The following is a 23,401-nucleotide window of genomic DNA, read 5'->3' as shown; positions in this document are numbered from 1 at the left end:
ATTACGCAGTCTCCACTTAATATCTCGGATCTACAAGCTTTTTAAGGGTCTAGGCAAATGTTTGGGACCTGAAAAAATATATTTACAAGTCTAAAATACAAAAAGAAAATTATAACCATAAAAATTAATAAATGCTTCAGTGTCCTTGGAATATAACACCCAACAATTTCATTCACTAAGTTGAGCATTTATAAGGTTTCTTTACATTTGAAAATAATTCTCACTTTGTAAAAAATACTAAATATGTTAATTATTAAGAAATCTTAGGTGATTACAAATTAAGTCAGTTATTTGTAGCCAAAGAATTTCAGAAGCAAAATTATTAAAATTCTTTTAACATACAATAGCAAAAATAAATAAAACCACGTATTTAATATGGGATGAGGGGCTTCCCTGGTGGTCCAGTAGTTAAGAATCCGCCTTCCAATGCAGGGGACACAGGTTCGATCCCTGGCTGGGGAACTAAGATGGCGGGGCAACTAAGCCCATGTGCCGCAACTAAGACCCAACACAGCCAACTAAACAAACAAATATTTTTTAAAAAAAAATATGGGATGAGGGTACCTTTTAATATGTTTCCTATAAAGTGGGACAAAGTCTCCAAAACCTCCCAAAGTAAACATTCCAAGGACTCATGGAGGTCTTACTACCACTTTAGGAGAGACAGAATCAGAGTTATGTGTTCAAAAGCTCATCCTGGCTTCTATATGGAGAATACACTACAGAGGACCAAGTGGAGAAGCAGAGACAAGTTGGAAGGCAACTGTGGACTTCTAGGTGAGGGAGTCAGATGGAGGTGGTAGTGGGGCTTCTATCGTAAGTTAGATAACTGGTTGTTGTTAAGAATGCAATCTGTGGCACTTCCCTGGTGGTCCAGTGGCTAAGACTCCATGTTTCCAATGCAGGGGGCCTGGGTTCGATCCCTGGTCAGGGAACTAGATCCCACATGCTGCAACTAAAGATCCTGCATGGGGGCTTCCCTGGTGGCACAGTGGTTAAGAATCCACCTGCCAATGCAGGGGACACAGGTTCGAGCCCTGGTCCAGGAAGATCCCACGTGCCGTGGGGCAACTAAAGAGCCCGCGCTCTAGAGCCCATGAACCACAACTACTGAAGCCTGTGCTCCTAGAGCCCGTGCTCTGCAACAAGAGAAGCCACCGCAATGAGAAGCCTGCGCACCACAACGAAGAGTAGCCCCTGCTCACTGCAACTAGAGATGGCCCGCGCGCAGCACCAAAGACCCAACACAGCCAAAAATAAAATAAATAAATTTTTTTTTTAAAAAATGCTGCATGCCACAACTAAAAGATCCCGCGTCCTGCGATTAAGACCCGGTACAGACAAATAAGTAAATATTAAAAAAAAAAAAAAAGAATGCAATCTGTGACCATGAAGTATATAGTAAGGCCAATCCACCCTTTCAAAAATAAGACTCCAAACTCTGAACTCACTGTTCATTCAGTCAAGAACCATCTTTTAGGCATCTACTATGTATTAGATGCTGTGCTAGAACTAAGCCCAGGAGGGTACAAAGAGGACTTTAACACCTTGAAGGACAGAGACATGTAAATCCATAATTAAAATATAGCATGGTAACTGCCATAATTAAAGTATAAATTGAGATATATAGATAGTTACGCTATAAGAATACAAAGAACTAACTCCTGAGAGTCAGAAAAGGTTTCACAGGGGAGGTAAGATTTTAAACCGAGTCTTAAAGAATCAGTAGGAGTTTGTCGTGTAGAAAACACAGGAAAGGCAAAAGCTTTTCTAAGTCTTATCAACTTCAGTACTACCAAACGACAGCGATGAAGAAGGCTGATGAGAAATAAATGTAAGAACTAAGTTTTTTCAGAATTTTTATCCCCAACAAAGTCAGAAGGTATATAGATAGAAATAGTAGTCAAAACTACAGTGGAATCTCTAACACAACTAGAATCCAAAATCTTTGGAGAAGGTTAGCATTTACACTCCTGTTACACATTTATAAATTAGAATGCTAGCAGACCTTTTAAGGAACATTAAAAGAAAATTCTCAGATTCTTTAGAATCAAACCTCAAAAATCAAATTTGCATCTGGAGGATGCCTTCCTTGACACTCCTGTTTGAGTTCAGTGTCCTCCTCTGTGCTTCCTGGCACCCTGTATACGCCTCTACGGAAGCACCTTCAAACCCTACTGTTATTGTTACCCATTTACTTGGTGCTTCCCCCTCTAAACTATGAGCTTCTTAAGGGCAGGGTATATGGTTATTATTTCTATCTCTAGGACACAGGAGGAATTCAATTAATGTTTGCTGAATGAATGACCAAATGAATAAGCAAAAGAATGAATAGATGAATACTATTAACCTGGGTATTTATAAGAGGCAAAAGAAACAACACTTAACATCCTATAATTAGGAGATAAGACACTGGACAGTCAACAAGAAAGTAGAAGATAAATTGTTAACTATATGGTTCCAACCCTCAGAGAGACAGGAGTTAGAAAATTGAGACACTATAGCTCATTTGAGCTGAGTTTCAAAGGAAGGACAGAATCAGAATGGTCAAAATAGATGTTTCAGCAATGTGTGCCATCCTGTTGCTACAATGGTGTAGTTGGTGGGTGTGCCCGGGCCAAACAGTGGGGCTCCATGGCCCAAAAAGAGTGCTGAATTTTTACTGCACATGCTCAATAATCCATAGAGTAATGCTGAACTTAAGGGTTTAGGGGTAGATTCTCTGGTCATTGAGCACATCCAGGTGAATGAAGTCCCCAGGATGTGGTGCAGGACTTAACAGAGCTCATGGTCAGATCAACCCATACATGAGCTCTCCCTACCACACTGAGATATCCTTACTGAAAAAGAACACATTGTTCCTAAACCAGAAGAAGAGGTTGCACAGAAAAAAAAGATATTCCAGAAGAAACAAAAACTTACGGACCAGAATAAATGCCACAAGAAAATAAATGCAAATAAAAGTAAAACAAAAAACAAAACCAAAAGAACACAAAAAACCCCAGATGCTTCAATATGAAGCTAATGAAGCTTTAGCTGCAGGACCCCTCACTTTCATGGGGCTCTCCCAAAGCCCTAGGAGGGGTCCTGAAACTATGCCCAGATGATCTCTTTTTTTTTTATTGTAGTAAAATATGTAAGATTTACCATCTTAACCATTTTTAAGTGTACAGTTCAGCAGTGTTAAATATATTCACATTGTTGCGAAACAGATCTCCAGAACTTTTTCATCTTGCAAGTCTGAAATTGTACACCCATTAAACAACTCCCCTTCTCCCCCTCCCCCCAGCTCCTGGTAACCACCATTTTACTTTCTATTTACATAAATCTGACTACTTTAGATACCTCATAAAAGTAGGATCACACAGTATTTGTCTTTTTGTGACTGGCTTATTTCACTTATAATATTTTCAAGGTTCCAACCATGTTGTAGCATTTAATAGGATTTCCATCATTTTATGAGTGAATAATATTCCATTTCCTGTATATACCACATTTTGTTTATCCATTCATCCACCAATGGGACACCTGAGTTGATTCTACCCCTTGGCTATTATGAATAATGCTGCTATGAATATGAGTGTGCAAATATTTCTTCAAGATCTTGCTTTCAATTCTTTTGGATACATAACCAGAAAGGGGATTCCTGGATCATTTGGTAGTTCTATTTTTGAGTTTTTGAGGAAACTCTCAACTGTTTTCCACAGAAGTTACGCCATTTTATAATCCCACCAATAGTGCACAAAGGTTCCAATTTCTCCATATCCTTGCCAATATTTATTTTGTTTCTTGCTTTTTTTATTTTTGATAGTAGTTATCCTGATGGGTGTGAAATGACATCTCATTGTGGTTTTGATTTGCATTTCCTTGATGATTAGTGATGCTGAGCATCTTTTCATATGTGTAAAGGCCATTTATTTTATCATCTTTGGAGAAATGTCTATTCAAGGCCTTTGGACATTTTTTAATCAGGTTATTTGATTTTTGCTGTTGTTGAGTTGCTCTTTATATATTCTGGACATTAATCTCTTATTAGATAATATGATTTGCAAATATTTCCTCACAATCTGTAGAATGCCTTTTTACTCTATGACTGTGTTCTTTGATGCATAAAAATTTTTAACTCTGATGTAGTTCCATTTGTCTGTTTTTGCTTTTATGCCTATGCTTTTGGTGTCATATCCAAAAAACACTGCCAAGTCCAGTATCATGAAGCTTTTTTCCTATGTTTTCTTTTAGGAGTTTTATAGTTGTAGGTCTTAGGCTTAGGTCTTTGATCCATGTTGAGTTAATATTTGTATATAGTATAAGATAAGGGTCCAACTTCATTCTTTTGCAAATGGGTATTGAAAATTCCCAGTGCCATGTGTTGAAAAGACTCTCTGTTCCCCATTGAATGGTCTTAGCACCTTTGTCAAAGATAATCTTACCTTATATGAGGGTTTATTTCTGGGCTTTCTATTCTTTCCATTTGTCTGTTTGCCTGTCTTAATGCCAGTACCACATTGTTTTTGATTACTGTAGCTTTGTAATATATTTTGAAATTCATCCTTTTTTAGACTCTTTTCTCATATAGGTTATCACAGAATATTGAGTAGAGTTCCCTGTGCTATACAGTAGGTCCTTGTTGGCTATCTGATTTTCTTTTTCCTAAAGAGCATTCCCACAAAACCTAGGTTTGCTCCTGGTCAGAAGGAAGGGTCTCTTTCCCTGAACAAAGGCATGAGAGGGGGAAGGAAACGAGACACGCATGGAAGACCTTACTGAGAGACACTGGGCAGGAGCAGGAAGATCCTTCAAACAGTAGAGAAAATATGCATAAGTAGGCTAAAGGCATCTTATGGAGGCCCTTGGAAGCAAAGAAAGAGTTCAGTCTTGCATAGAAAATCTTTCTTTTTTTTTTTTTTTGCGAAATAATAATCAACTGGCTTACAGGTAGGGACACTTAAAGAGGAGAATCTGTTAAAGCTGGATCTGTTGGAATATATTTAAGAAAGTACTGAATACAAAGTCAAACATGACAGGTTACCAATTCACTTTTCTTCTGCTAATAATAAATAAAATATTCTTAAGTTAGGATTTTTAGTCACCCCACTTCAGACTTTCAAAGTGAGTGTGCAGAACAGGGATTCTTAACAGTCTGTGGGAACTTACTGACATCTTAATTTATTCAGTATATATTTATTGACGTTTTCTGGTGCCAATGGCAGTGACCACGCTGGCAAAAGTCTCTGTTCTTGTAGAGCTGAAGACAGAGCAAAAAGCCTTAGCCTGACCTTTCACTGCCTGCCATCATGCTGTACCTCCTCTTTACTACAATCTCCCTCCCCCTCCACCCCGTACTTCTGCCAAAACCTCAGTACACAGACTCCCAGTGGGTAAGGAAAGGCGCAGTGCTTAGGGCAGGACTTGTGTCCATACCCTCCAGTGAACATAAAATTTGGGGGAAATAAACACTACCTTCTCCTCATGACACCACTGGAAATTCTTGCAACTGAACATGCATTTCATTATCTATATTTACATAATGCTATGTATTTCAAAACATTTTACAACTATACGATAACAGTAATGTCTCCAAAAAAGCAACCTTAAAACAACAATTTCAAGGAACTGGGCAAATTAATTTTACTACATTTTGCCTTTCAAGTAATATTCTTCCATGAAAGCATATTATTTGTTCATAAGTAAAATATAAGCTAAATAAATAAGACTTTTATTAAATTAACTGTAGTTTTCTGAGAGCCACATGAGCTACCCTATTCACTGTTGTTTAAAGTCACCACTTTAACCTGTAAGTGTAGCAGCAATCCACAGTCTGTAGTCATTTTCAATTACAAAACACAGGAAAAACCTCATAAAATAGAGTTTAGAACTTAAAGACATTTTCAAAGAATTAAATTTTTTAAGTGACTTCTATGTATATTAGAAAATTTATTAGCAACTGAAAGTTTCCCAAAGACTTAGTATAAAATGTTTATGGTTATACTAAAATTCCCAGCAGCAAAAATTCCATGAGCATAACTATCTATTGAACCTCTTTGTGGCATTTTCAAAATACTAATAAACTTGAAAATAACTCTCACTTCTTTTCTCCCAAAAACAATCTGAAAAGATTATATAGAAATCCAGGGACTTCTCTGGTGGTGCAGTGGTTAAGACTCGCATTCCCAATGCAGGGGGCCCGGGTTCCATCCCTGGTCAGGGAACTAGATCCCATATGTCGCAACTAAAGATCCCACACGCGGCAACTAAAAAAGATCCTGCATGCCACAACGAAGATCCCACGTGTTGCAACTAAGACCTGGCGCAGCCAAATAAATAAATATTAAAAAAAGAAATCCAACTATTTTCCTGGTGTCCAGCTTACTGCTGTGTAGTAATGATTGAGTTTATAAAGCATTCAATTTGGTACTTCTTAATAAGTTTATTTCAACATGTACATATTTTAATGGCCCAAAGGAAAAAAAAAGTTGGTGAAAAACTGATGGTAGAAAACAGAAAATAAAATGTTAAAAACAAACAAACCAAAAAACCCTTTCCTATGGCCAAATACCAAGGTTTGTGTTTTGAAGATAATTATCTATAAAATGAGTGATTTGGAAATACTTTCATTTTCTCTGTATTTAGGAAATGCTACAGAGCTTCCAAAAGCCTTTAAATAAGCACCAGAAGAATGGTTTCCAAAGAGTTTAGTGTTGGGCTTCCCTGGTGGGGCAGTGGTTAAGAGTCCGCCTGCCGATGCAGAGGACACGGGTTCGTGCCCCGGTCCGGGAAGATCCCACATGCCGCGGAGCGGCTAGGCCCGTGAGCCATGGCCCCTGAGCCTGCGTGTCTGGAGCCTGTGCTCCGCAATGGGAGAGGCCACAACAGTGAGAGGCCCGCGTACCGCAAAAAAAAAAAAAAAAAAGAGTTTAGTGTTAAATTTGGTAGTCAAATATAAAACAAGGGCTATCAACTGTAGAGACTTAGAAAGAATAAACTTTTAAAAGTTGTACCACAGTATAAGATGAATGTGAGGAAGAGAGAACTGTAGGTTAAGGAGTTAGAGTAGGAGCAGAAACAAAGGTAAGGACTAACTATCAGAACTTACAAAAGGTCTGTATAATTAATATTTCAGAAAAATTAAAAGGGCATTTTATAACTAGACATTTAAGTTGGGAAGAATGTAATTAGTAAGAAGAGAATTTAATCAAGACACTGGAGTTAAGACATTTAAAAAATAGCACCTCAAGCACAAAATCATATTACACCACACTGGGGTATAAAGGGTGGTGTTGACTCCTTAAATTACATTCTTCTCTCTGAATCAATATAAAACTGTCTTCAACACTTCGATTTCCTTACAGGTCTCCGATGCAAGAATAGACTCTCCCTCAGAAAGGGAAGTTAAAAAAAGCACCCCAAGAGAGTAGAAATATAGAAAATGATACAATTAATTATATCAACAATCCCTAAAAGGGGGATACTGTCTATAAAATACATTATTAAATGAGACTTTTTTGGTTTTTAAAATTTTAATATGCTTTATTTAACACAACATATATAACAGATTATCATTTCAACATAAAACAATATAGAGCATCTGAGCCGCCACCATGGTGTGGAAGCTTAAATTCCGTGAGAAGCTGCTGAAGCAGATGGTGTTCCTGAACCGGGAGGTCACTGATCTCAACCCGCAGGAGCTGCGCGTGTCGCGGCGTCATCGTTTGCAGCTGCAGCGGTACGAGGACGACACACGCTACAACCAGCTGAGCCTTGCTGCGCGTGCGAGCTGCGCCTGCACGACCTGCTGAAGCGCTGCTGGAGAAGTATGCTCTCGGCCTAGTGCCCACATGTGGATCACCAGAGCTCTGCGATTTCCTCAAGGCCTCGTCCTTCTGCCGCCACAGCCTGCTCACTGTAGTGCTTGAGCCGCGCCTGGCGCAGCACCTCCAGGCCGCCGTGGCATTCATGGAGCAGGGCCACGTGCACAAGGGCCCCAACGTGGTCACCGACCCCACCTTCCTTGTCACGTGCAGCATGTAGGACTTCATCATCTGGGCTGACTCGTCCAAGATCAAGCGGCGTGTGCTGGAGTACAATGAGGTGCGTGAAGGCTTCCATCTGGACGCCTATCAGGTCTTGCCTCGCCAGGGCCGCATTTTATAGATGGGGAAGCTGAGAACGGATGCCTTAGAGTCTATGAAGGCGTTCTCCCCAAGAGTATGGCAGTCAATCCTCGGTTCTTAAGAACTTGGCTCCTCAGCTACAGGCCACGCACAGAGCCAGAGGGTATGCTCCTTTTCCACGAAATTTTCTTAGCCTTTGGACAGTTGATAATTAAATGACTGCCTTACGGGAAGCGGTTTTGTGCTGCGCTGGGGAATCGTTAGATTTTTTTTTTTTTTTTTTGATGTGGACCATTTTTAGTCTTTATTGAATTTGTTACAATATTGCTTCTGTTTTATGTTTTGGTTTTTTGGGCAGAAGGCATGTGGAATCTTAGTTCCGCGACCAGGGATGGAACCCTCACTCCCTGCACTGGAAGGGGGAGTCTTACCACTGGACCCCCAGGGAAGTCCCAACTGTCGGATTCTTGTACCTGAAACATTGTAGTGTGAAAGCAAGGACTTTGGGGGGAGGGCTCCCCCGCCCTCAGCTTTCCTTTCATTTTCTTCCCCGCCCCCCAGCTTTCCTTTCATTTTCTTGTAGCCGGACAGTTTGGTTTAATTTATTTAACTCAAATTCTTGCTACTGTTCGTGAATAAGCAGTTTACAGATGATGAAGAGTTTGGTCTCAAGTTTTCATAAAATGGATGAGATTTTAGTGTTCAGAGTCCTTTCTCTTATTTAAAGGAATGCTCTCCTAAAGCCAACAAATGGCCTAACTGCTTTTTAAGTGCAATAAATAAATAAACAAACAATATAAAAGTTATTAATTTTACATTCTTTTTTGGTACTAAGTCTTTGAAATCCAGGCTATATTTTACATTTAAGGTACATTTCAATTTGGTTGCTATTTTATTTTATTATGGTAAAAAACATTAAATTTTATATCTTAACTATTTTTAAGCGTACAGTTCAGTGGTATTAAGTATAGTCACTTTGTTTAGAAACGGATGACTAGAATTTTCTCATCTTTAACTCTATACCTATTAAATACTAATTCTCTCTCCTCTCTCCCCATAGCCCTTGGCAACCACCTTTCTACTTTCTATTTCTATGATTTTGACTACATTAGATACCTCATATGGGTGGGATCATACAGTATTTGTCCTTTGTGACTAGCTTATTTTGCTTAGCATAATGCCCTTGAGGATCATGCATGTTGTAGCATGTGACAAGACTTCCTTCTTTTTCAAGGCTTCATAATATTCCACTGTATGTATATACCACATTTTCTTTATCTGTTCACCTGTTAATGGACATTTGGGTTGCTTACACTTCTTGGCTATTATGAATAATGCTGCAATAAATATGTGTGTGCAAATATGTCTTTGAGAGCCTGCCTTGAGAGAGTCATTTTTAATGATCACCTTTCATAAAATGAACCAAAAGAACTAAGAAAATTCAATCGATAAAAATTTACTAGAAAAATTGATTTTAGTAGGTTAAAGACAAATATCTTTTGAGAATATGAGTGAATTTCAGCATGGAGATTTAAAGCTTAGATTTGTTTATAAGCTATATTAAAATTTTTTTAAAAGAGGCCAAACTCATCTTGTTAATATACCAAAACTGATATCTAACTTCAAAATAATTTACAAGATAGGTGACCATATGTGCGTGGGTTTATCTCAAAAAAAAAATTACAATAAATGATATGCCCACAAATAACTAGACCACCACTTGTATCATAAATAAAACCAAATCAAAATCCTGCCTGGGTAGAAACATTTTATCTGGAATGAGCTTTCAATAAGCATGATCAAACACAATCTATGAGCAAGTATCTGCTCGTGTTGTGTTTTAAAAAGCTGTAATAGTTTTATATTTACCCCTGTGTCAAACACATCATGTGATTAATACTGTGTGAGTTTAGTGTAGTAATCATATGGCAATAACCTTGGTTTGTCTGATTTGCTTCAATAGCTCATAAAGTGAATATCCTCAGAAAAATGATTATATTAGATACACTAATAGTAAATAAGCCTCATAAAAAGCAATAATATTGAGACAATATATATAGACAAATGTTTAAAGCTATACATTCTACTAAATCTTATTCACATGTACACCAGAAATCAGCACAACTGATCTAAATATTAACAACTTAGCACAAATATTTTTCAATATCAAAATGCAATTATGTTTTCAAGAAGCTTTCTACATGCATAGCTACCTTAATCTACCTATTAATAGAACTTATTCCATTGGAATAAACATCACAGAAATAAAATAATTTTTTCAAGACTTCCAGAACCTATGGTAAAAATGTTAAATGAAGAAACAAGGAAAGTGGCACAGATCAGCTAACAGAAATAATTTTAGACCTAATCCTTACTAGAATTTGCTCTGTGACCGTGAGCGAGTTATATAATCCCTGTGCTCCACCTGCCTCCCTAAGTGAAAAAGGCTCTTCGTACAAGCTAATACCAATGAATGAGAGCCATTTTGGAAACCAATTCAGAAGAAAATTAAGCTAGATCTCTGCCTCATACCATACACAAAAATGAGTACCAGTTCAATTAAAGGTATAAAAGCGAAAAATACAGCAGAAAAACTCAGGACATTTCATCATGTTAGGGTAGGAAAGACTTCTTTAGGAAAGCACAAAACATAGAAGCCATAAAGGCTGATTTTACTACATAAAAATGTAAATGGTTTATTAGTATGACAGATACCCCAATGTTAAAAGATAAGGCTGGGAGAAAATATTCAGAACATCTCAAAAGACAAAGGTTAATATCTACACTTTGTAAAGGGCTCCTACAAAACTATCAAAACAAACAATCCAAAAGAAAAATGGGAATTGTAGGTAAATAGGGTGGTACACGAAATAAAAATCAACGGCCAATAAACGAACAAAAGACATTCCATCTTATTCGTAAGCATAAAAGTGTAAATAAAACAATAAAATATTAGAGGGGCAAAAATTCAAAGGTAAATAATTTTATTGTCATCAAAGGTGTGGAGGAATGGGCACTCTCATTCACTGCTGATGGAAATGAACATTGGTATAGCTCTTTTGAAAGGTAATTTGATAGCAGCTACCTCCTTGTAAAAAAATAAACATGACCATGAGCCAAACAGCTCCATGTCTAGACATCTATTCTACAGAAATACACCTGTGTATAAAGATATAAGAATAAGGATGTTCAATAAAGTATTATTTGTAATAATCAAAGAAGCGAAGGCCACCAAAATATTTATTAGAGAAGAATGGCTACAGTACATCAGTTCAACAGAATGTTTTGCAGATGTTTAAAAGAATGAAATAGACTGCAAAAGATGTCAGATGAAACAAGCAAGTCTCAGAAGAATTATATTAGGAAAAAAATCTATTTAGTTGTTTTTTCTAAATATACAGAAAATGTTTAAGAAGATGAGAAAGGGAAGGAGGGTAAAAGAAGAGTCTCATTTTTATTTCTAAATCCACACTTACTGTTTGAATATTTTATGACAACCATGTGTTACTTTTATAATTAAAAAAAAAAAGAATGGATGGGAATTTCATAAGTTATTCAGCAATGTGTCACTCACAGGATCTAGAATGTCGTATTCAGTTCCTAGATCCTACTATCCAGGATTCAATCATCCTTTGCTAACTGCAGTTCTGAGATACAAAAAATAAAAATTTTGTTCACTCTTTTTATTTCTGTTGCCTCAAACAAAAGAACACAGCACCTTTGCTCCCCCCACTCCCACAGAAGAGGAGGGCAGGTCTATTGGAGGAAGCCCCAGAGAGAAGATTCACTTCTGCTTTATCATTTCAATATATGATAGCAGACCAAGCCCAGAAAAAAACAAACAACCCCTTCCCACAAAAAAACAAAACAAAATAAAACAAGATTCATCTGTGAAAAGTCAGAGATTTGTGAAAACAAAACAATCAAGGGAAATGGTGTATTCCCCATTCCCCATGACGTTTCAAGTCTGCTGGGGCTGTTTTAAGTTCTCTAAAAGAAGTACAGTTTGTATAACATAAAACTTGTGGGAGAATCTACCAGCAATGTTTCCTGAATACCTAAAGAAGCTGATTCAGGATAGGGGTTACTGGAGCAGGTTTTTAAAGATAAAAACTGGTTTGTTTGGGAAATGGATACCCTTCAGAGAATAGAACCTTCATCTGTGTTTTAAAAATAGGCTTTATGCCATTTTCACTGTTTCCCCCAACTCACTCTTATCCGTGAGACTTTGATCTTGACAGCTGCAATTTTGCTAGCCACAATACTTTTCAGGAACATAGATCCCAAGGTTGGCAAAGAATTTGCATTCAAGAGATATTATAAAACACTTTAAAGTCAGAAAGATCCAGTTCAAATCCTAACTTCCGTTTCAAGCTGCATTACCATGGGCAAGTTACCGACCCCAATATCTGAAGTGGAGACACTGTAAGGGTTGGAAATAACACACACAGCACCTTAAGCAAAGTTCTCAATGCACAGAAAACCCTCGTCAAATTGGAGCTATGATTTTTATATTATAATACCTTTGACCTGAGTCTGGGAGGCAGGAGTGGATAAGGGGGCAGGGCAACTGAAGTGTCCCTAGTTCCCTCTACTGGGACTAGTTGTTTGGCTTTCTATCTTGCTAAAGATGAATTGATTCCATCCGCCCATGCAGAATATAAGTGCATTTGACAGAATACAGCAAAGTTAGGATTTATATTGTAAGCTATTTTTAAAACTGCCTGGTTAGCAAATTAAACCAGCTGTGAAAATATCCTGGTTTCCATTCACAACAAATACAAGACAAACATTCTATTTTAGTGAACCTGGCCTCAGGGCAGCATAGCATATTCTGCATAATTCATTCCTAAGGGTTTCAGAGACATAATTTTCATAAGACAGACCAAAACTAAATTATTTTCTAGGGAAAAAAGAAGATGAGAGAAAAGAGTTTCTCTCTACAGATTTTCGGTAAATTCCATGAATCACTGTCCCATTCAACTTAGAAGACTACTGTCTGAATAAAAAATAGCAGTTATGTCAGTACTTTAAGCCAGTCTTAACTGTTTTTCCTTTAAAAGGGCATATGAAACACCACTGTGCTCTGCAACATAATTTTTCAAGTTCTGTGACAGAGGGAGGAAAAAATCTACTCACTGCCACACAAAAGCTACCTAGAGGACTCTCAATTTCAGATTCAAAACTTATCACTCCTTGAGAAGTTAGAGGAGAGGCTTCCCTGGTGGCGCAGTGGTTAAGAATCCGCTTGCCAATGCAGGGGACACAGGTTCGATCCCTGGCCTGGGAAGATCCCACATGCCACAGAGCAACTAAGCCCATGCGCCACAACTACTGAGCCTGCGCTCTAGAGTCCATGAGCCACAACCACTGAGCCCACGTGCCACAACTACTGAAGCCCGCGCACCTAGACCCTGTGCTCCACAACGAGAGAAGCCCACGCACCGCAATGAAGAGTAGCCCCCAGGCTTCCCTGGTGGCGCAGTGGCTAAAAACCCACCTGCCAACGCAGGGGACAAGGGTTCAAGCCCTGGTCTGGGAAGATCCCACATGCCACGGAGCAACTAAGCCTGTGCACCACAACTACTGAGCCTGCGCTCTAGAGCCCAGGAGCCACAACTACTGAGCCCACGTGCCACAACCACTGAAGCCTGCGCGCCTAGAGCCCGTGCTCCACAACAAGAGAAGCCATGACAATGAGAAGCCTGCGCACTGCAATGAAGAGTAGCCTCCGCTCACCGCAACTAGAGAAAGCCTGTGCACAGCAGCGAAGACACAACACAGCCATAAATAAATAAATTAAAAAAAAAAAACTGTAGCCCCTGCTCGCCGCAACCAGAGAAAAGCCCACGCAGCAATGAAGACCCAACACAGCCAAAAATAAAATAAATAAGATAAAAATAAATTTATAAAAAATAAAAAAAAGAAGTTAGAGGAGACATCCTCAATTATTTAGAATGTTGGCTAAGTTATATTATTTATAATTCCTGTTCCTTTGGGGAAACAATTTGCTATTTAAACAAAGATCAGAAGTATAAGTAACTAATGGAATAGAACTTCAGGAAGTATTATTCAAATAAATTCACACCTGGAATGCAGGAAAACAGTCTATTAATTAAGTTCGCTTCATAAAGACATTGCTAAGAAAAGGATATACCATTTTACGCTGTCTTTGGAAATCAACCAGACTGAGTTAGTTCAGTTTGGAACATCCTAAGCCTTAAAGCCTTTGCTAAAGCGTGACATAAATTTTGATTAGTCAAGTGTGAAAAACTACAAAGCCAACTTTCTTGTCCCTCCAGTTAGTCTGTCTATAAATAGAAGCAATGCATTAACAGCCACCAAAGCAATTCGTGAGTTCCACAATGTGCCCAACATATACATCCCTTGCAAACATGCTCTCAGCATGTTTAACCAAAGTGTTTCTGAAGATCTGTAATAAGACCCTTTTAAAATAAACTGTAACTCACTGTTTGCTTTCTTCACCAGGAGGTGGAGTCTTGCCATGCCCTTCCATTACAAAATCCTCCTGTTCCACCTGCAAAGGCAAGTACCACAAGTCAGCAGTAGTCAGTAACTAAGATGCAATCACTCCAAAGTGCCAGGGCCTGTGCTTACAGAACAGCATGGCATTTCACTATACTGCCTAGGACAGAAACCTCAGCCAGTGGTTTTCACTCTCCAGGTTTGCTTATGGAATCTCTGCTTGGGTGACCAGATTTGCAGAATAAAAAAGGAAGCATGCTGATTTGCAATTCATAATTGTGACAAAAGATTAGCATCCAGAATATAATAAAGAATTGCTATGAATCAGTAAGAAGAAGACAACCTACCAGAAAAATTTACAAAATTATTGAGTAGGAATTTCACTGAAAGGGACGCATAAATGGCCCTAAGCTTACGAAAAGATGTTCAATCTCCTGTCAATCAGCAAAATGCAAATTAAAAACACAAAGAGATACCATTTCACAACCACCAGGCTGGCTAAAATTTAAAAGTTGGGCAATACCAAGTGTTGACAAGGGTGCAGAGCAACAGCAACTCTCATCCATTCCCAGTGGGAGGGAAAATTGGTACCAGTACTTTTAAAAAGTTTGCCCTTATCTAGTACACTTGACTATGTACTTACTGTACAAACCAGTGGTTGCACTTCTAGGTACATACCCTAGAGAAACTTCTGCACATATACAAAAATATTTTTTGGAGCATTATTTTTAACAGGAAAAAAACCCCAAACATTCATCAACAATAAAGTAGATAAATAGGCTACAGTGTTTTAAGACAATAGAATATTATACTGCATGAAAATGAATGAACTACAGAAACACACCTCAACCTGGATGAGTTACAAAAACACAACACTAGGTGAAAGCAGCAAGTCACAAAAGAATACCTATGCAGTTTAAATCCATTAATATAAAATTCCAATATATACATTTTTAAGCCATATATATGTATATGTAGACATATATGTATATTTATGGTTTATAAAACTATAAAGAAAAGGGAATAACTATTACAAAATTTAGGCTAATTAGTACCTTAGGGAGTCGGGCAAGAGGGATTCGATCAGGAAGGGACACATGGTGGTTTCTGGGGTATGGTTAAATTCTATTTCTTGGCCTATGTAGTAGATATATGGGCATTTATTTTATAATTATTCTTTTAACTGTATGTATTTCTTTTCTCTTTTATATGTATGTTTTATTTCTCAATACAAATTTTCAAAGAAAAAAGAAAGCATTTTACTATTCCAGATGGTTTACTGATCAATAAAGGAAGATATAGCTAGAGAGATAGAGCTACCTCCACAAACTGGGACTATCAGTCCTATAAAAACTTCCCCAAAAGGCATAATTTTAAAATGTCAAACAGAAGTATTCAAGGAGATAGATATCAACAGATGTATTCAAGGATTATTCCCTACTTAGAAAAATACCGTCCATTTCTTATAGAACCTAGTAATCTGGAAGACAGACAACAGTAACATAGATACACACCATAATGAAACCCAAATAAAACAAAAGCCTTTCCAGCTCTGCAACCCTCTGCAGTCTTCATTTCTCAGAAATACTGGAGAAGATGGAATAGTATCAAGAGGCTACGTTTCAAAAAGAACAGAAAAATCGAGAGGTTTACTTTATTTCCATTAAAAGGAGAAACTGGAGGAAGTGTAAGCAAGAATAATAAAAGACACATACTGCATACTGTGAAATTCAAACCAGGTTTCGACTTTTATTCTTCTCTACGGACTTCCTGATTCTGCAGCCTACCAGATTTTGCCAAGGAGAGGGAGGATTCTTCCATCCTAAATTTACACAGTGATCTAAACCTCTAGAAGAAAAAACATGGTTATAATGTTGCAAAGGGAACTTTATGAGGAGCTGGAGATGATCTTGATCTGGGTTGTGGTTACAAGAAAGTACACATAGGCGGAAAAAAATCACTGAACTGTACATTTTAAGCACTTAACGCTACAAATAAATGTTATGCCTTAATTAGAAAAAAAAAGATGACACATTGTTTAAAGTTATTAAAGTTCCTTGGAATCATTTTCTCAAAGACAAGAATGGCTATTCTCCCACTTACATATATTATGAAAATTTCTTGATTTTTGACCTTTAAAAATCCTCCCCAGTTAAAGAGCTCTACTTTGTGGACTTAGCCTCTGCTTACTAGTTGTTTTTTTTTTTTTAAAGGCTTATCTAGGGGCTTCCCTGGTGGTGCAGTGGTTAAGAATCTGCCTGCCAATGCAGGGGACACGGGTTCGAGCCCTGGTCCGGGAAGATTCCACATGCCATGGAGCAACTAAGCCCGTGTGCCACAACTACTGAGCCTGTGCTCTAGAGCCCACGAGCCACAGCTACTGAGCCCACGTGCCACAACTACTGAAGCCCATGCACCTAGAGCCCGTGCTCCACAACAAGAGGAGCCACCGCAATGAGAAGCCTGTGCACCGCAACGAAGAGTAGCCCCCACTCGCCGCAACTAGAGAAAGCTCACGCGCAGCAACGAAGACCCATTGCAGCTGAAAATAAATAAATTTATTTTTAAAAAGTCTTATCTATAACCATTTCTAATTAGCACAATAATGAGAAATAATAATCAAAAAGCCTACAGCTTGGGACTTTCCTGGTGGCTCAGTGGTTAAGAATACGCCTGCCAATGCAGGGGACATGGGTTCGAGCCCTGGTCTGGGAAGATCCCACAGGCCGTGGAGCAACTAAGCCCGCGTGCCACAACTACTGAGCCCATGCACCGTAACTACTAAAGCCCGTGCGCCTAGAGCCCATGCTCTGCAACAAGAGAAGCCAGCGCAATGAAAAGCCCGTGCCCCGCAACGAAGAGTAGCCCCCACTCGCCGCAACTAGAGAAAGCCCGTGTGCAGCAACAAAGACCCAATGCAGCCAAAAATTAAAAACAAACAAACAAAAAACCCCCACAGCTTCAACAACCTCCCCTATACTGGCTTTCGAATCTTTAACTGCAGCCCTCATATTTTGCATATTTGGGTCTCCACTTGGATGGCCCAATAGGTCCAAAATGAAACATCATCTTTGGCCTTAAATTTCCACTCCTTTTTATATCCCCTATCTCTGTAAATGGTACCATCTTCACCAAGATCCTTAAACAGGAAACCTACAGTCAAGGTTATAGGTTCTCCACCTTCCTTCCTTAACCCCACATCCTATTAATCACCAAGTACAGTGGCTTCTACCTCTCAAACAGCTCTCATACCCATTACCCCTTCTTCATCCTCTTTAACTGCCATAGTTAAAGCCAGCTTCTCTAAGTCTCACCACTACAAAAACCTTCTCACTAGTCTTTGTGCTTCTGGGTCCCATCTCATTTCAATCCATCCTCCAAACCAGTTCCATCAAATGGACTTTGTAAAATGCGAACATGATCACATCACTCTCCTTGAAATTCTTCAATGGCGCTCTATCACCTGTCTTGAGGGATAAAATTTCAGTTCATTTGCCTAAGTGATCTTTTTTATCACCCCTGCCTCACTCACCCATTCTGAACCCCTGGTGGAGCACACACCAACTCCTCACCCCTCTGTGCCTTTACATATAATGTCCCTTCTTGCCTAGGAAGCCCTGGTCTTCTGCCTTACATATACTTCATATTTCTGCTCATTCTTTTAAGTATTAATTAAAATGCTTTTCCCCAGAAGATACTACCTCCTTCACCTTTTCTCACTCTTCATCATCTCAGAAGGCAATAAAAATGGTCCAGAAAGATCACTGCTCCTTATTGCCACTTCCTGTTTTTCTCAAGTCCACTTCCAGTCCCTTCGCATCTTAATTTCTCTTTTCTACAAATGTCTTGAACACTTTGGACTTAATTTGATGATCCCCACCACTCCTCCCCCTTGACCTCATTTTCAGGAGCTTCAGTATTTTTACTCATAAAACTTACACCATAACCTAACCTTTCTCCCACTACGATTCATTCATTCAACAAATTATTTATTGGGTACATATTACATGCTAGGTGCTGTGCTGAGGTAATGGGGAAGAAGACAGTCTTTGCCTCCCAAAAAACTTATGGATTGGTGGGAAAGACAAACAAAAACTAGTCAATTACAATACAGTGTGAGAATGCAATGAAACAAGGAAGGAAGGGCACTTAACTCAGTTTAAAGGCATCAGATACTCTAGACCCATTCTAGACAGAAGATCCATCTCCTTCCTGCTTCAGGGAGGAGACGGGCAGGACCCGATGCTGGGCCTTGCCATCCATCTGGACCGCTCCACACCGAGGTCCATGAATTCTGAAATCCGCCTCTGACCGTAAGTGCCTCTTCCACTCCCTGCCTCCATTCGAATCTGTAAGGAGTCCTCATGGTCAGGTCTAGTTCTGTGGTTCTTCTCTTTCCTCAGAGTGCATTCAGAGGCTCACCCGCAGGCATTTCAGTGACTTTCCTCCATAATGTCCTAGATTTGCTCACCACCAACTCGTCCTTAGGACATTCCTGTCTTGCCAAACCCTTCTCTTTTTCTCTTCAGCTCCTGGAGTGCAGAGCTGGAGAAAGTTACAAAACTGGTTCCTTTACAAATTATACCAGTTAACTTCCACTCAGTGCTGACACTCAGCGCCTCTGCCTGGAAGGCCCATCTTCATCCTGTCTTTCTGGTGAACTTCCATTTCACCTTCAAAGACTGGCTGAAAGTTACTTTTTTTAGGAAGCATTTTCTGATATCTCCTGGCACTTCTTCCTCCTCCCTTCCAGGTGCTCCTTCCCAGTAGCTCTGTAAGGCTTAGCCGGCAGCTGTGATCCTTTGTTCACCTGCTTCCCCCCACCCTGCCAAACACAGCCTCTAACACAGCCCTTCTGGTCGGTTGTTCATTCTTTCAACACAACTGCCAAATGCCTTCTAGGTGCTAAGAACTGGGCTGAATGACTGACCTACTACACCACACTCCTCACTCATTTATCCTGTACCTTTTCTATCTCCTCAAAGACTCTAAACCCATCCACTAAGCATCCTCCCTAAGTCTTTCCTTTCTGAAGATGACAATGCTATCCCACACAAAGTCCCAAAAGCCCCTCGTTTTTTTCTCTCATGACTATATCACAAACCTCTGTGTCATTGCCCATTTGCCCCCCACCGACTGCTCTGCAAGGTTAACCTCACCACTTGTTTCCAAACTCATGACCTACACCACACTGCCTTCTCTGGGATCTCACTATCTAAGGAACCCTTCTTTCTCCCTTTCCAGTAAATTCAACTCCTCAAGCTACAAATATTTTATAATCTCTTCCATTCTGAAAAATTATTTTTGGCCTTGTGATCCTCTCCAACTATTCTCCTGTTTTTTTCCCTTCCCTTTACTATCCAAATTCTTTAAAGACTAAACTACACCCCCATTACTTCTGTGTTCTTATCACTGAGCACGCTCTTCTGCTGCTCCTCCCACCAACACATATGTACCTCCCTTCTCCCAATATATCCCAATATCCTCCCAATATAAGTCACAATTTTTGTTCAAATCAATATTCAGTGCTAGCAGTGCTATTACTCAGTAAAAAACATATACAGCTGGATCATATGGAATAATTTCCTTTCTTGTACAATTTTTTCTTTTGCCTGGAACTAACAATTACTACTTCCTCTTATACTTTCTTTCAATTTTTTTGGCTTGGTATTTATTATGTATTTTTCACTAATTCACCCTCAAACCCTCCAACAGAGCTGTGAGTCTCCTCTTTTTTTTTTTTTTTTTTTTTGTGGTATACGGGCCTCTCACTGTTGTGGCCTCTTCCGTTGCGGAGCACAGGCTCTGGACGCGCAGGCTCAGCGGCCATGGCTCACGGGCCCAGCCACTCCGCGGCATGTGGGATCTTCCCGGACCGGGGCACGAACCCGTGTCCCCTGCATCGGCAGGCGGACTCTCAACCACTGTGCCACCAGGGAAGCCCGAGACTCCTCTTAAATAAGTGCAAACACTTCAGGTAATCTATCAATTTCACTCCGGTCTTGGAGGCATTGCTCAGGGGTTTTCTCCTGTTCCAGCTGAGATTGTTTGCTCTCTAGGCTGCTAAATAGCTGACACTTTGCCAGGGATGACTCTTTCCCTGCATCTCTGGGATTCCTTGCTCTCTCCCCTTCACTGGAGCATCTGTTTCCATTTTCTCCCTCTTTTATGGTTTATTCCTGATTTAGGTGGAACACAGACTCCAATGATTTCCTAATAAAAGGTATACAGGAAGTGAATTTTTTGAGATCTTGAATGACTGAAAGTCCTTACTTTATTTATATATTTAACATATAGAATATTTTTACCCACATACATAATCAAATATAGAATTTCAAGTTAGTAAATGTTTTTCCCTCCAAAAATTTGAAGGCCATGCTCCACTGTCTTCTAGCACCCAGAGTTGCTAGATAGAAATTCGATAGTATTATAAATCCTAATGTTTTGGATATGACCTGTTTCTTCTCTGGAAACTTTTAGGATCCTTTCCTTTTCCTCAGGTTTCTAAAAATGCAAACCACTAAGTATGGTCCTTCTTTCATTTATTGAGCTGGTACTGGGTAAATACTTGCAATCCAGAAGTTCTAGTTCTTCAGGTTTGGGATATTTTCTCTACTTATTTAAATATTTGAAATTTTATCCCCTCCAATTTCTTTTCTCTACTTCAGGAATTCCTGTTACCCAGTACTGAGTCTACAGGACTCATTCCTTAATTTTCTTCTTTATCTCTGTACTTTTATCACTTTGACTTTTTATTTTACTTTCTGGAGATTCTCGTAACCTTTCAATACTTTCAATTAAAATTTTTTTCCTGCCCTTGCAGTTTAATTTTAAGAGCTCTTCCTTGTGCTCTGAATAGTCCTTTTTAATAGTCCTGTTCTTATTCCCTGATTATATGATCCTTATTTAAGGATCATATGATCCTTATTTCTGAGGATATTATGGAGTGTTTTTATTTTGTTTGCTTTATTTTCTTTCGCTCCCTGTATAATCTGTTTCCTCCAAGTTCCTCTTTGATCTTTGGTTTGGTCACTATCTTCCATTCACAGGTTTTTATCAAATGTCTGGTCATCTTCGGCTATCCACTGATTTTTAAGGGTTAAGTCCTAAAGAGCTCAAAAGTGCTTTTTGTATGTGGAGAAGCCGGGGGGGGGGGGGGGGGAACATTGCTTATCCCATGGTTGGCTTCCTGGATATAAGGAGGGGACCTGGCCATTTCATTGGGAGAATACTCAGATGCCTACATCTGTATATTCTTTTCCCCCCCCTGGGCTGTTCAATTGCCCAGAGAGGTACCCCTTCAATCCTCAGCCTAACAGGTATAAGGCTGGCTTCCAGTGTTCTGGGACTGAATGGGGGAAGAGAGCTGGCACATTCTCACCTAGTATGTGACTTTGATTTAATCCTTCTGTTTTTAGTTAGGTTCTCTCCCCCTCCCCCACCCCCTGCTTTGCCAGGGTGGGAGAGGGATAGCTATACATCCATCTGTGGATGTGAGGGGCAGGATACCTGGGACCCTGCTCCTTGTAAATTCTTCAACCAAACCTGCCATTTTCAGGGTCACTCCAAAAGCTTTCTAGCTTCCAAAATTTCGTTGGCATCTCTTATCTACTTCACCTCCTCTTCCACTCACTTTTTTTCTGGTGGATTTATGCTTGCCGAAATCATTTTGTAAAAGTAATTTTAGTGGAGGTTTAGAAGGGAGCAGAGATTAATAACTGGGTTTAATCTACCGTGTTCAGTCTACCTTTTTTTTTGCGGTACGCGGGCCTCTCACTGTTGTGGCCTTTCCCGTTGCGGAGCACAGGCTCCAGACGCGCAGGCTCAGCGGCCATGGCTCACAGGCCCAGCCGCTCCGTGGCATGTGGGATCTTCCTGGACCGGGGCACGAACCCGCGTCCCCTACATAGGCAGGCGGACTCTCAACCACTGCGCCACCAGGGAAGCCCCAGGCTACTTTTAAAACCCTTTTGCCTCTACGTTTTCCCTCTATCAAAACTGCTCTATTGGGGGCTTCCTTCCCTCCTGCCCTCCCTCCCCAGGCAACCACTAATGTCCTTTCTGTCGGCATAGGTTAGTTTGCATTTTCTAGAGTTCATATGCATGGAATCACAAGGTATGTACTCTTTTGGTTCCCTCCCCTCCTCTCCTCTCTCCTCTCTCTCTTCTTCTCTTTTCTTTGCCTTTTTGCCCTGGCTAGAACCTCCAGTACAATGTTAAATAGAAGTGTAGACAGCAAACATCCATTTTTTTGTTCTTCATCATATGAGTAAAGCATTCAGTCATTCTCCATTGAGCTTAATGTTAACTGTAGAATTTTCATAAAAGTCCTTTATCAAGTTGAGTAGCTCCTTTCTATTATTTTGCTGAAAGTTTTTATCAGGAATGGATGTAACGTCTGTCAAATGCTTCTTCTGCATGTGTTGAGTTGATCATACAGTTTTTCTTTTTTACTTTGTTATTGTGGTGAATCACATTGATTTTTTTTGCGGTACGCGGGCCTCTCACTGTTGTGGCCTCTCCCATTGCGGAGCACAGGCTCCGGCTGCTCCACGGCATGTGGGATCTTCCCGGACCGCGGCACGAACCCGTGTCCCCTGCATCGGCAGGCGGACTCTCAACCACTGCGCCACCAGGGAAGCCCCACATTGATTTTTGAATGTTAAACCAGCCCTACATTGCTGGGATAAACCCTACATGTTCACATAGTATCCTCGTACATATTATTGGATTCAATATGCTAAAATTAGGTTTAGAATGTTTGCATTTATGTTCATGAGAGATACTGATCTGTGGTTTTCTTT

General features: G+C 39.7%; 1 protein-coding gene and 1 pseudogene across 7 annotated transcripts in view; one reads left to right on the top strand and one right to left on the bottom strand.

The window, feature by feature from the left end:
* TNRC6B (trinucleotide repeat containing adaptor 6B) overlaps positions 1-23,401 on the bottom strand; it is a 261,509-nt gene that overhangs the window by 149,593 nt on the left and 88,515 nt on the right. For all 7 annotated transcript variants that reach the window (XM_067698163.1, XM_067698167.1, XM_067698165.1 and 4 more), the window contains one exon: positions 14,582-14,649. In XM_067698163.1, coding sequence (XP_067554264.1) covers positions 14,582-14,649 — 68 coding nt within the window. The remainder of the gene's footprint in view (positions 1-14,581; positions 14,650-23,401) is intronic.
* Positions 7,510-8,151, top strand: LOC137202697 (U3 small nucleolar ribonucleoprotein protein IMP3-like; annotated as a pseudogene).

This window comes from Pseudorca crassidens, chromosome 11, assembly GCF_039906515.1.
Source record: "Pseudorca crassidens isolate mPseCra1 chromosome 11, mPseCra1.hap1, whole genome shotgun sequence".
Lineage (NCBI taxonomy): Eukaryota > Metazoa > Chordata > Mammalia > Artiodactyla > Delphinidae > Pseudorca > Pseudorca crassidens.
The sequence above is the reverse complement of the archived record's forward strand: the minus strand, read 5'-3'. Positions and strand labels throughout refer to the sequence as shown.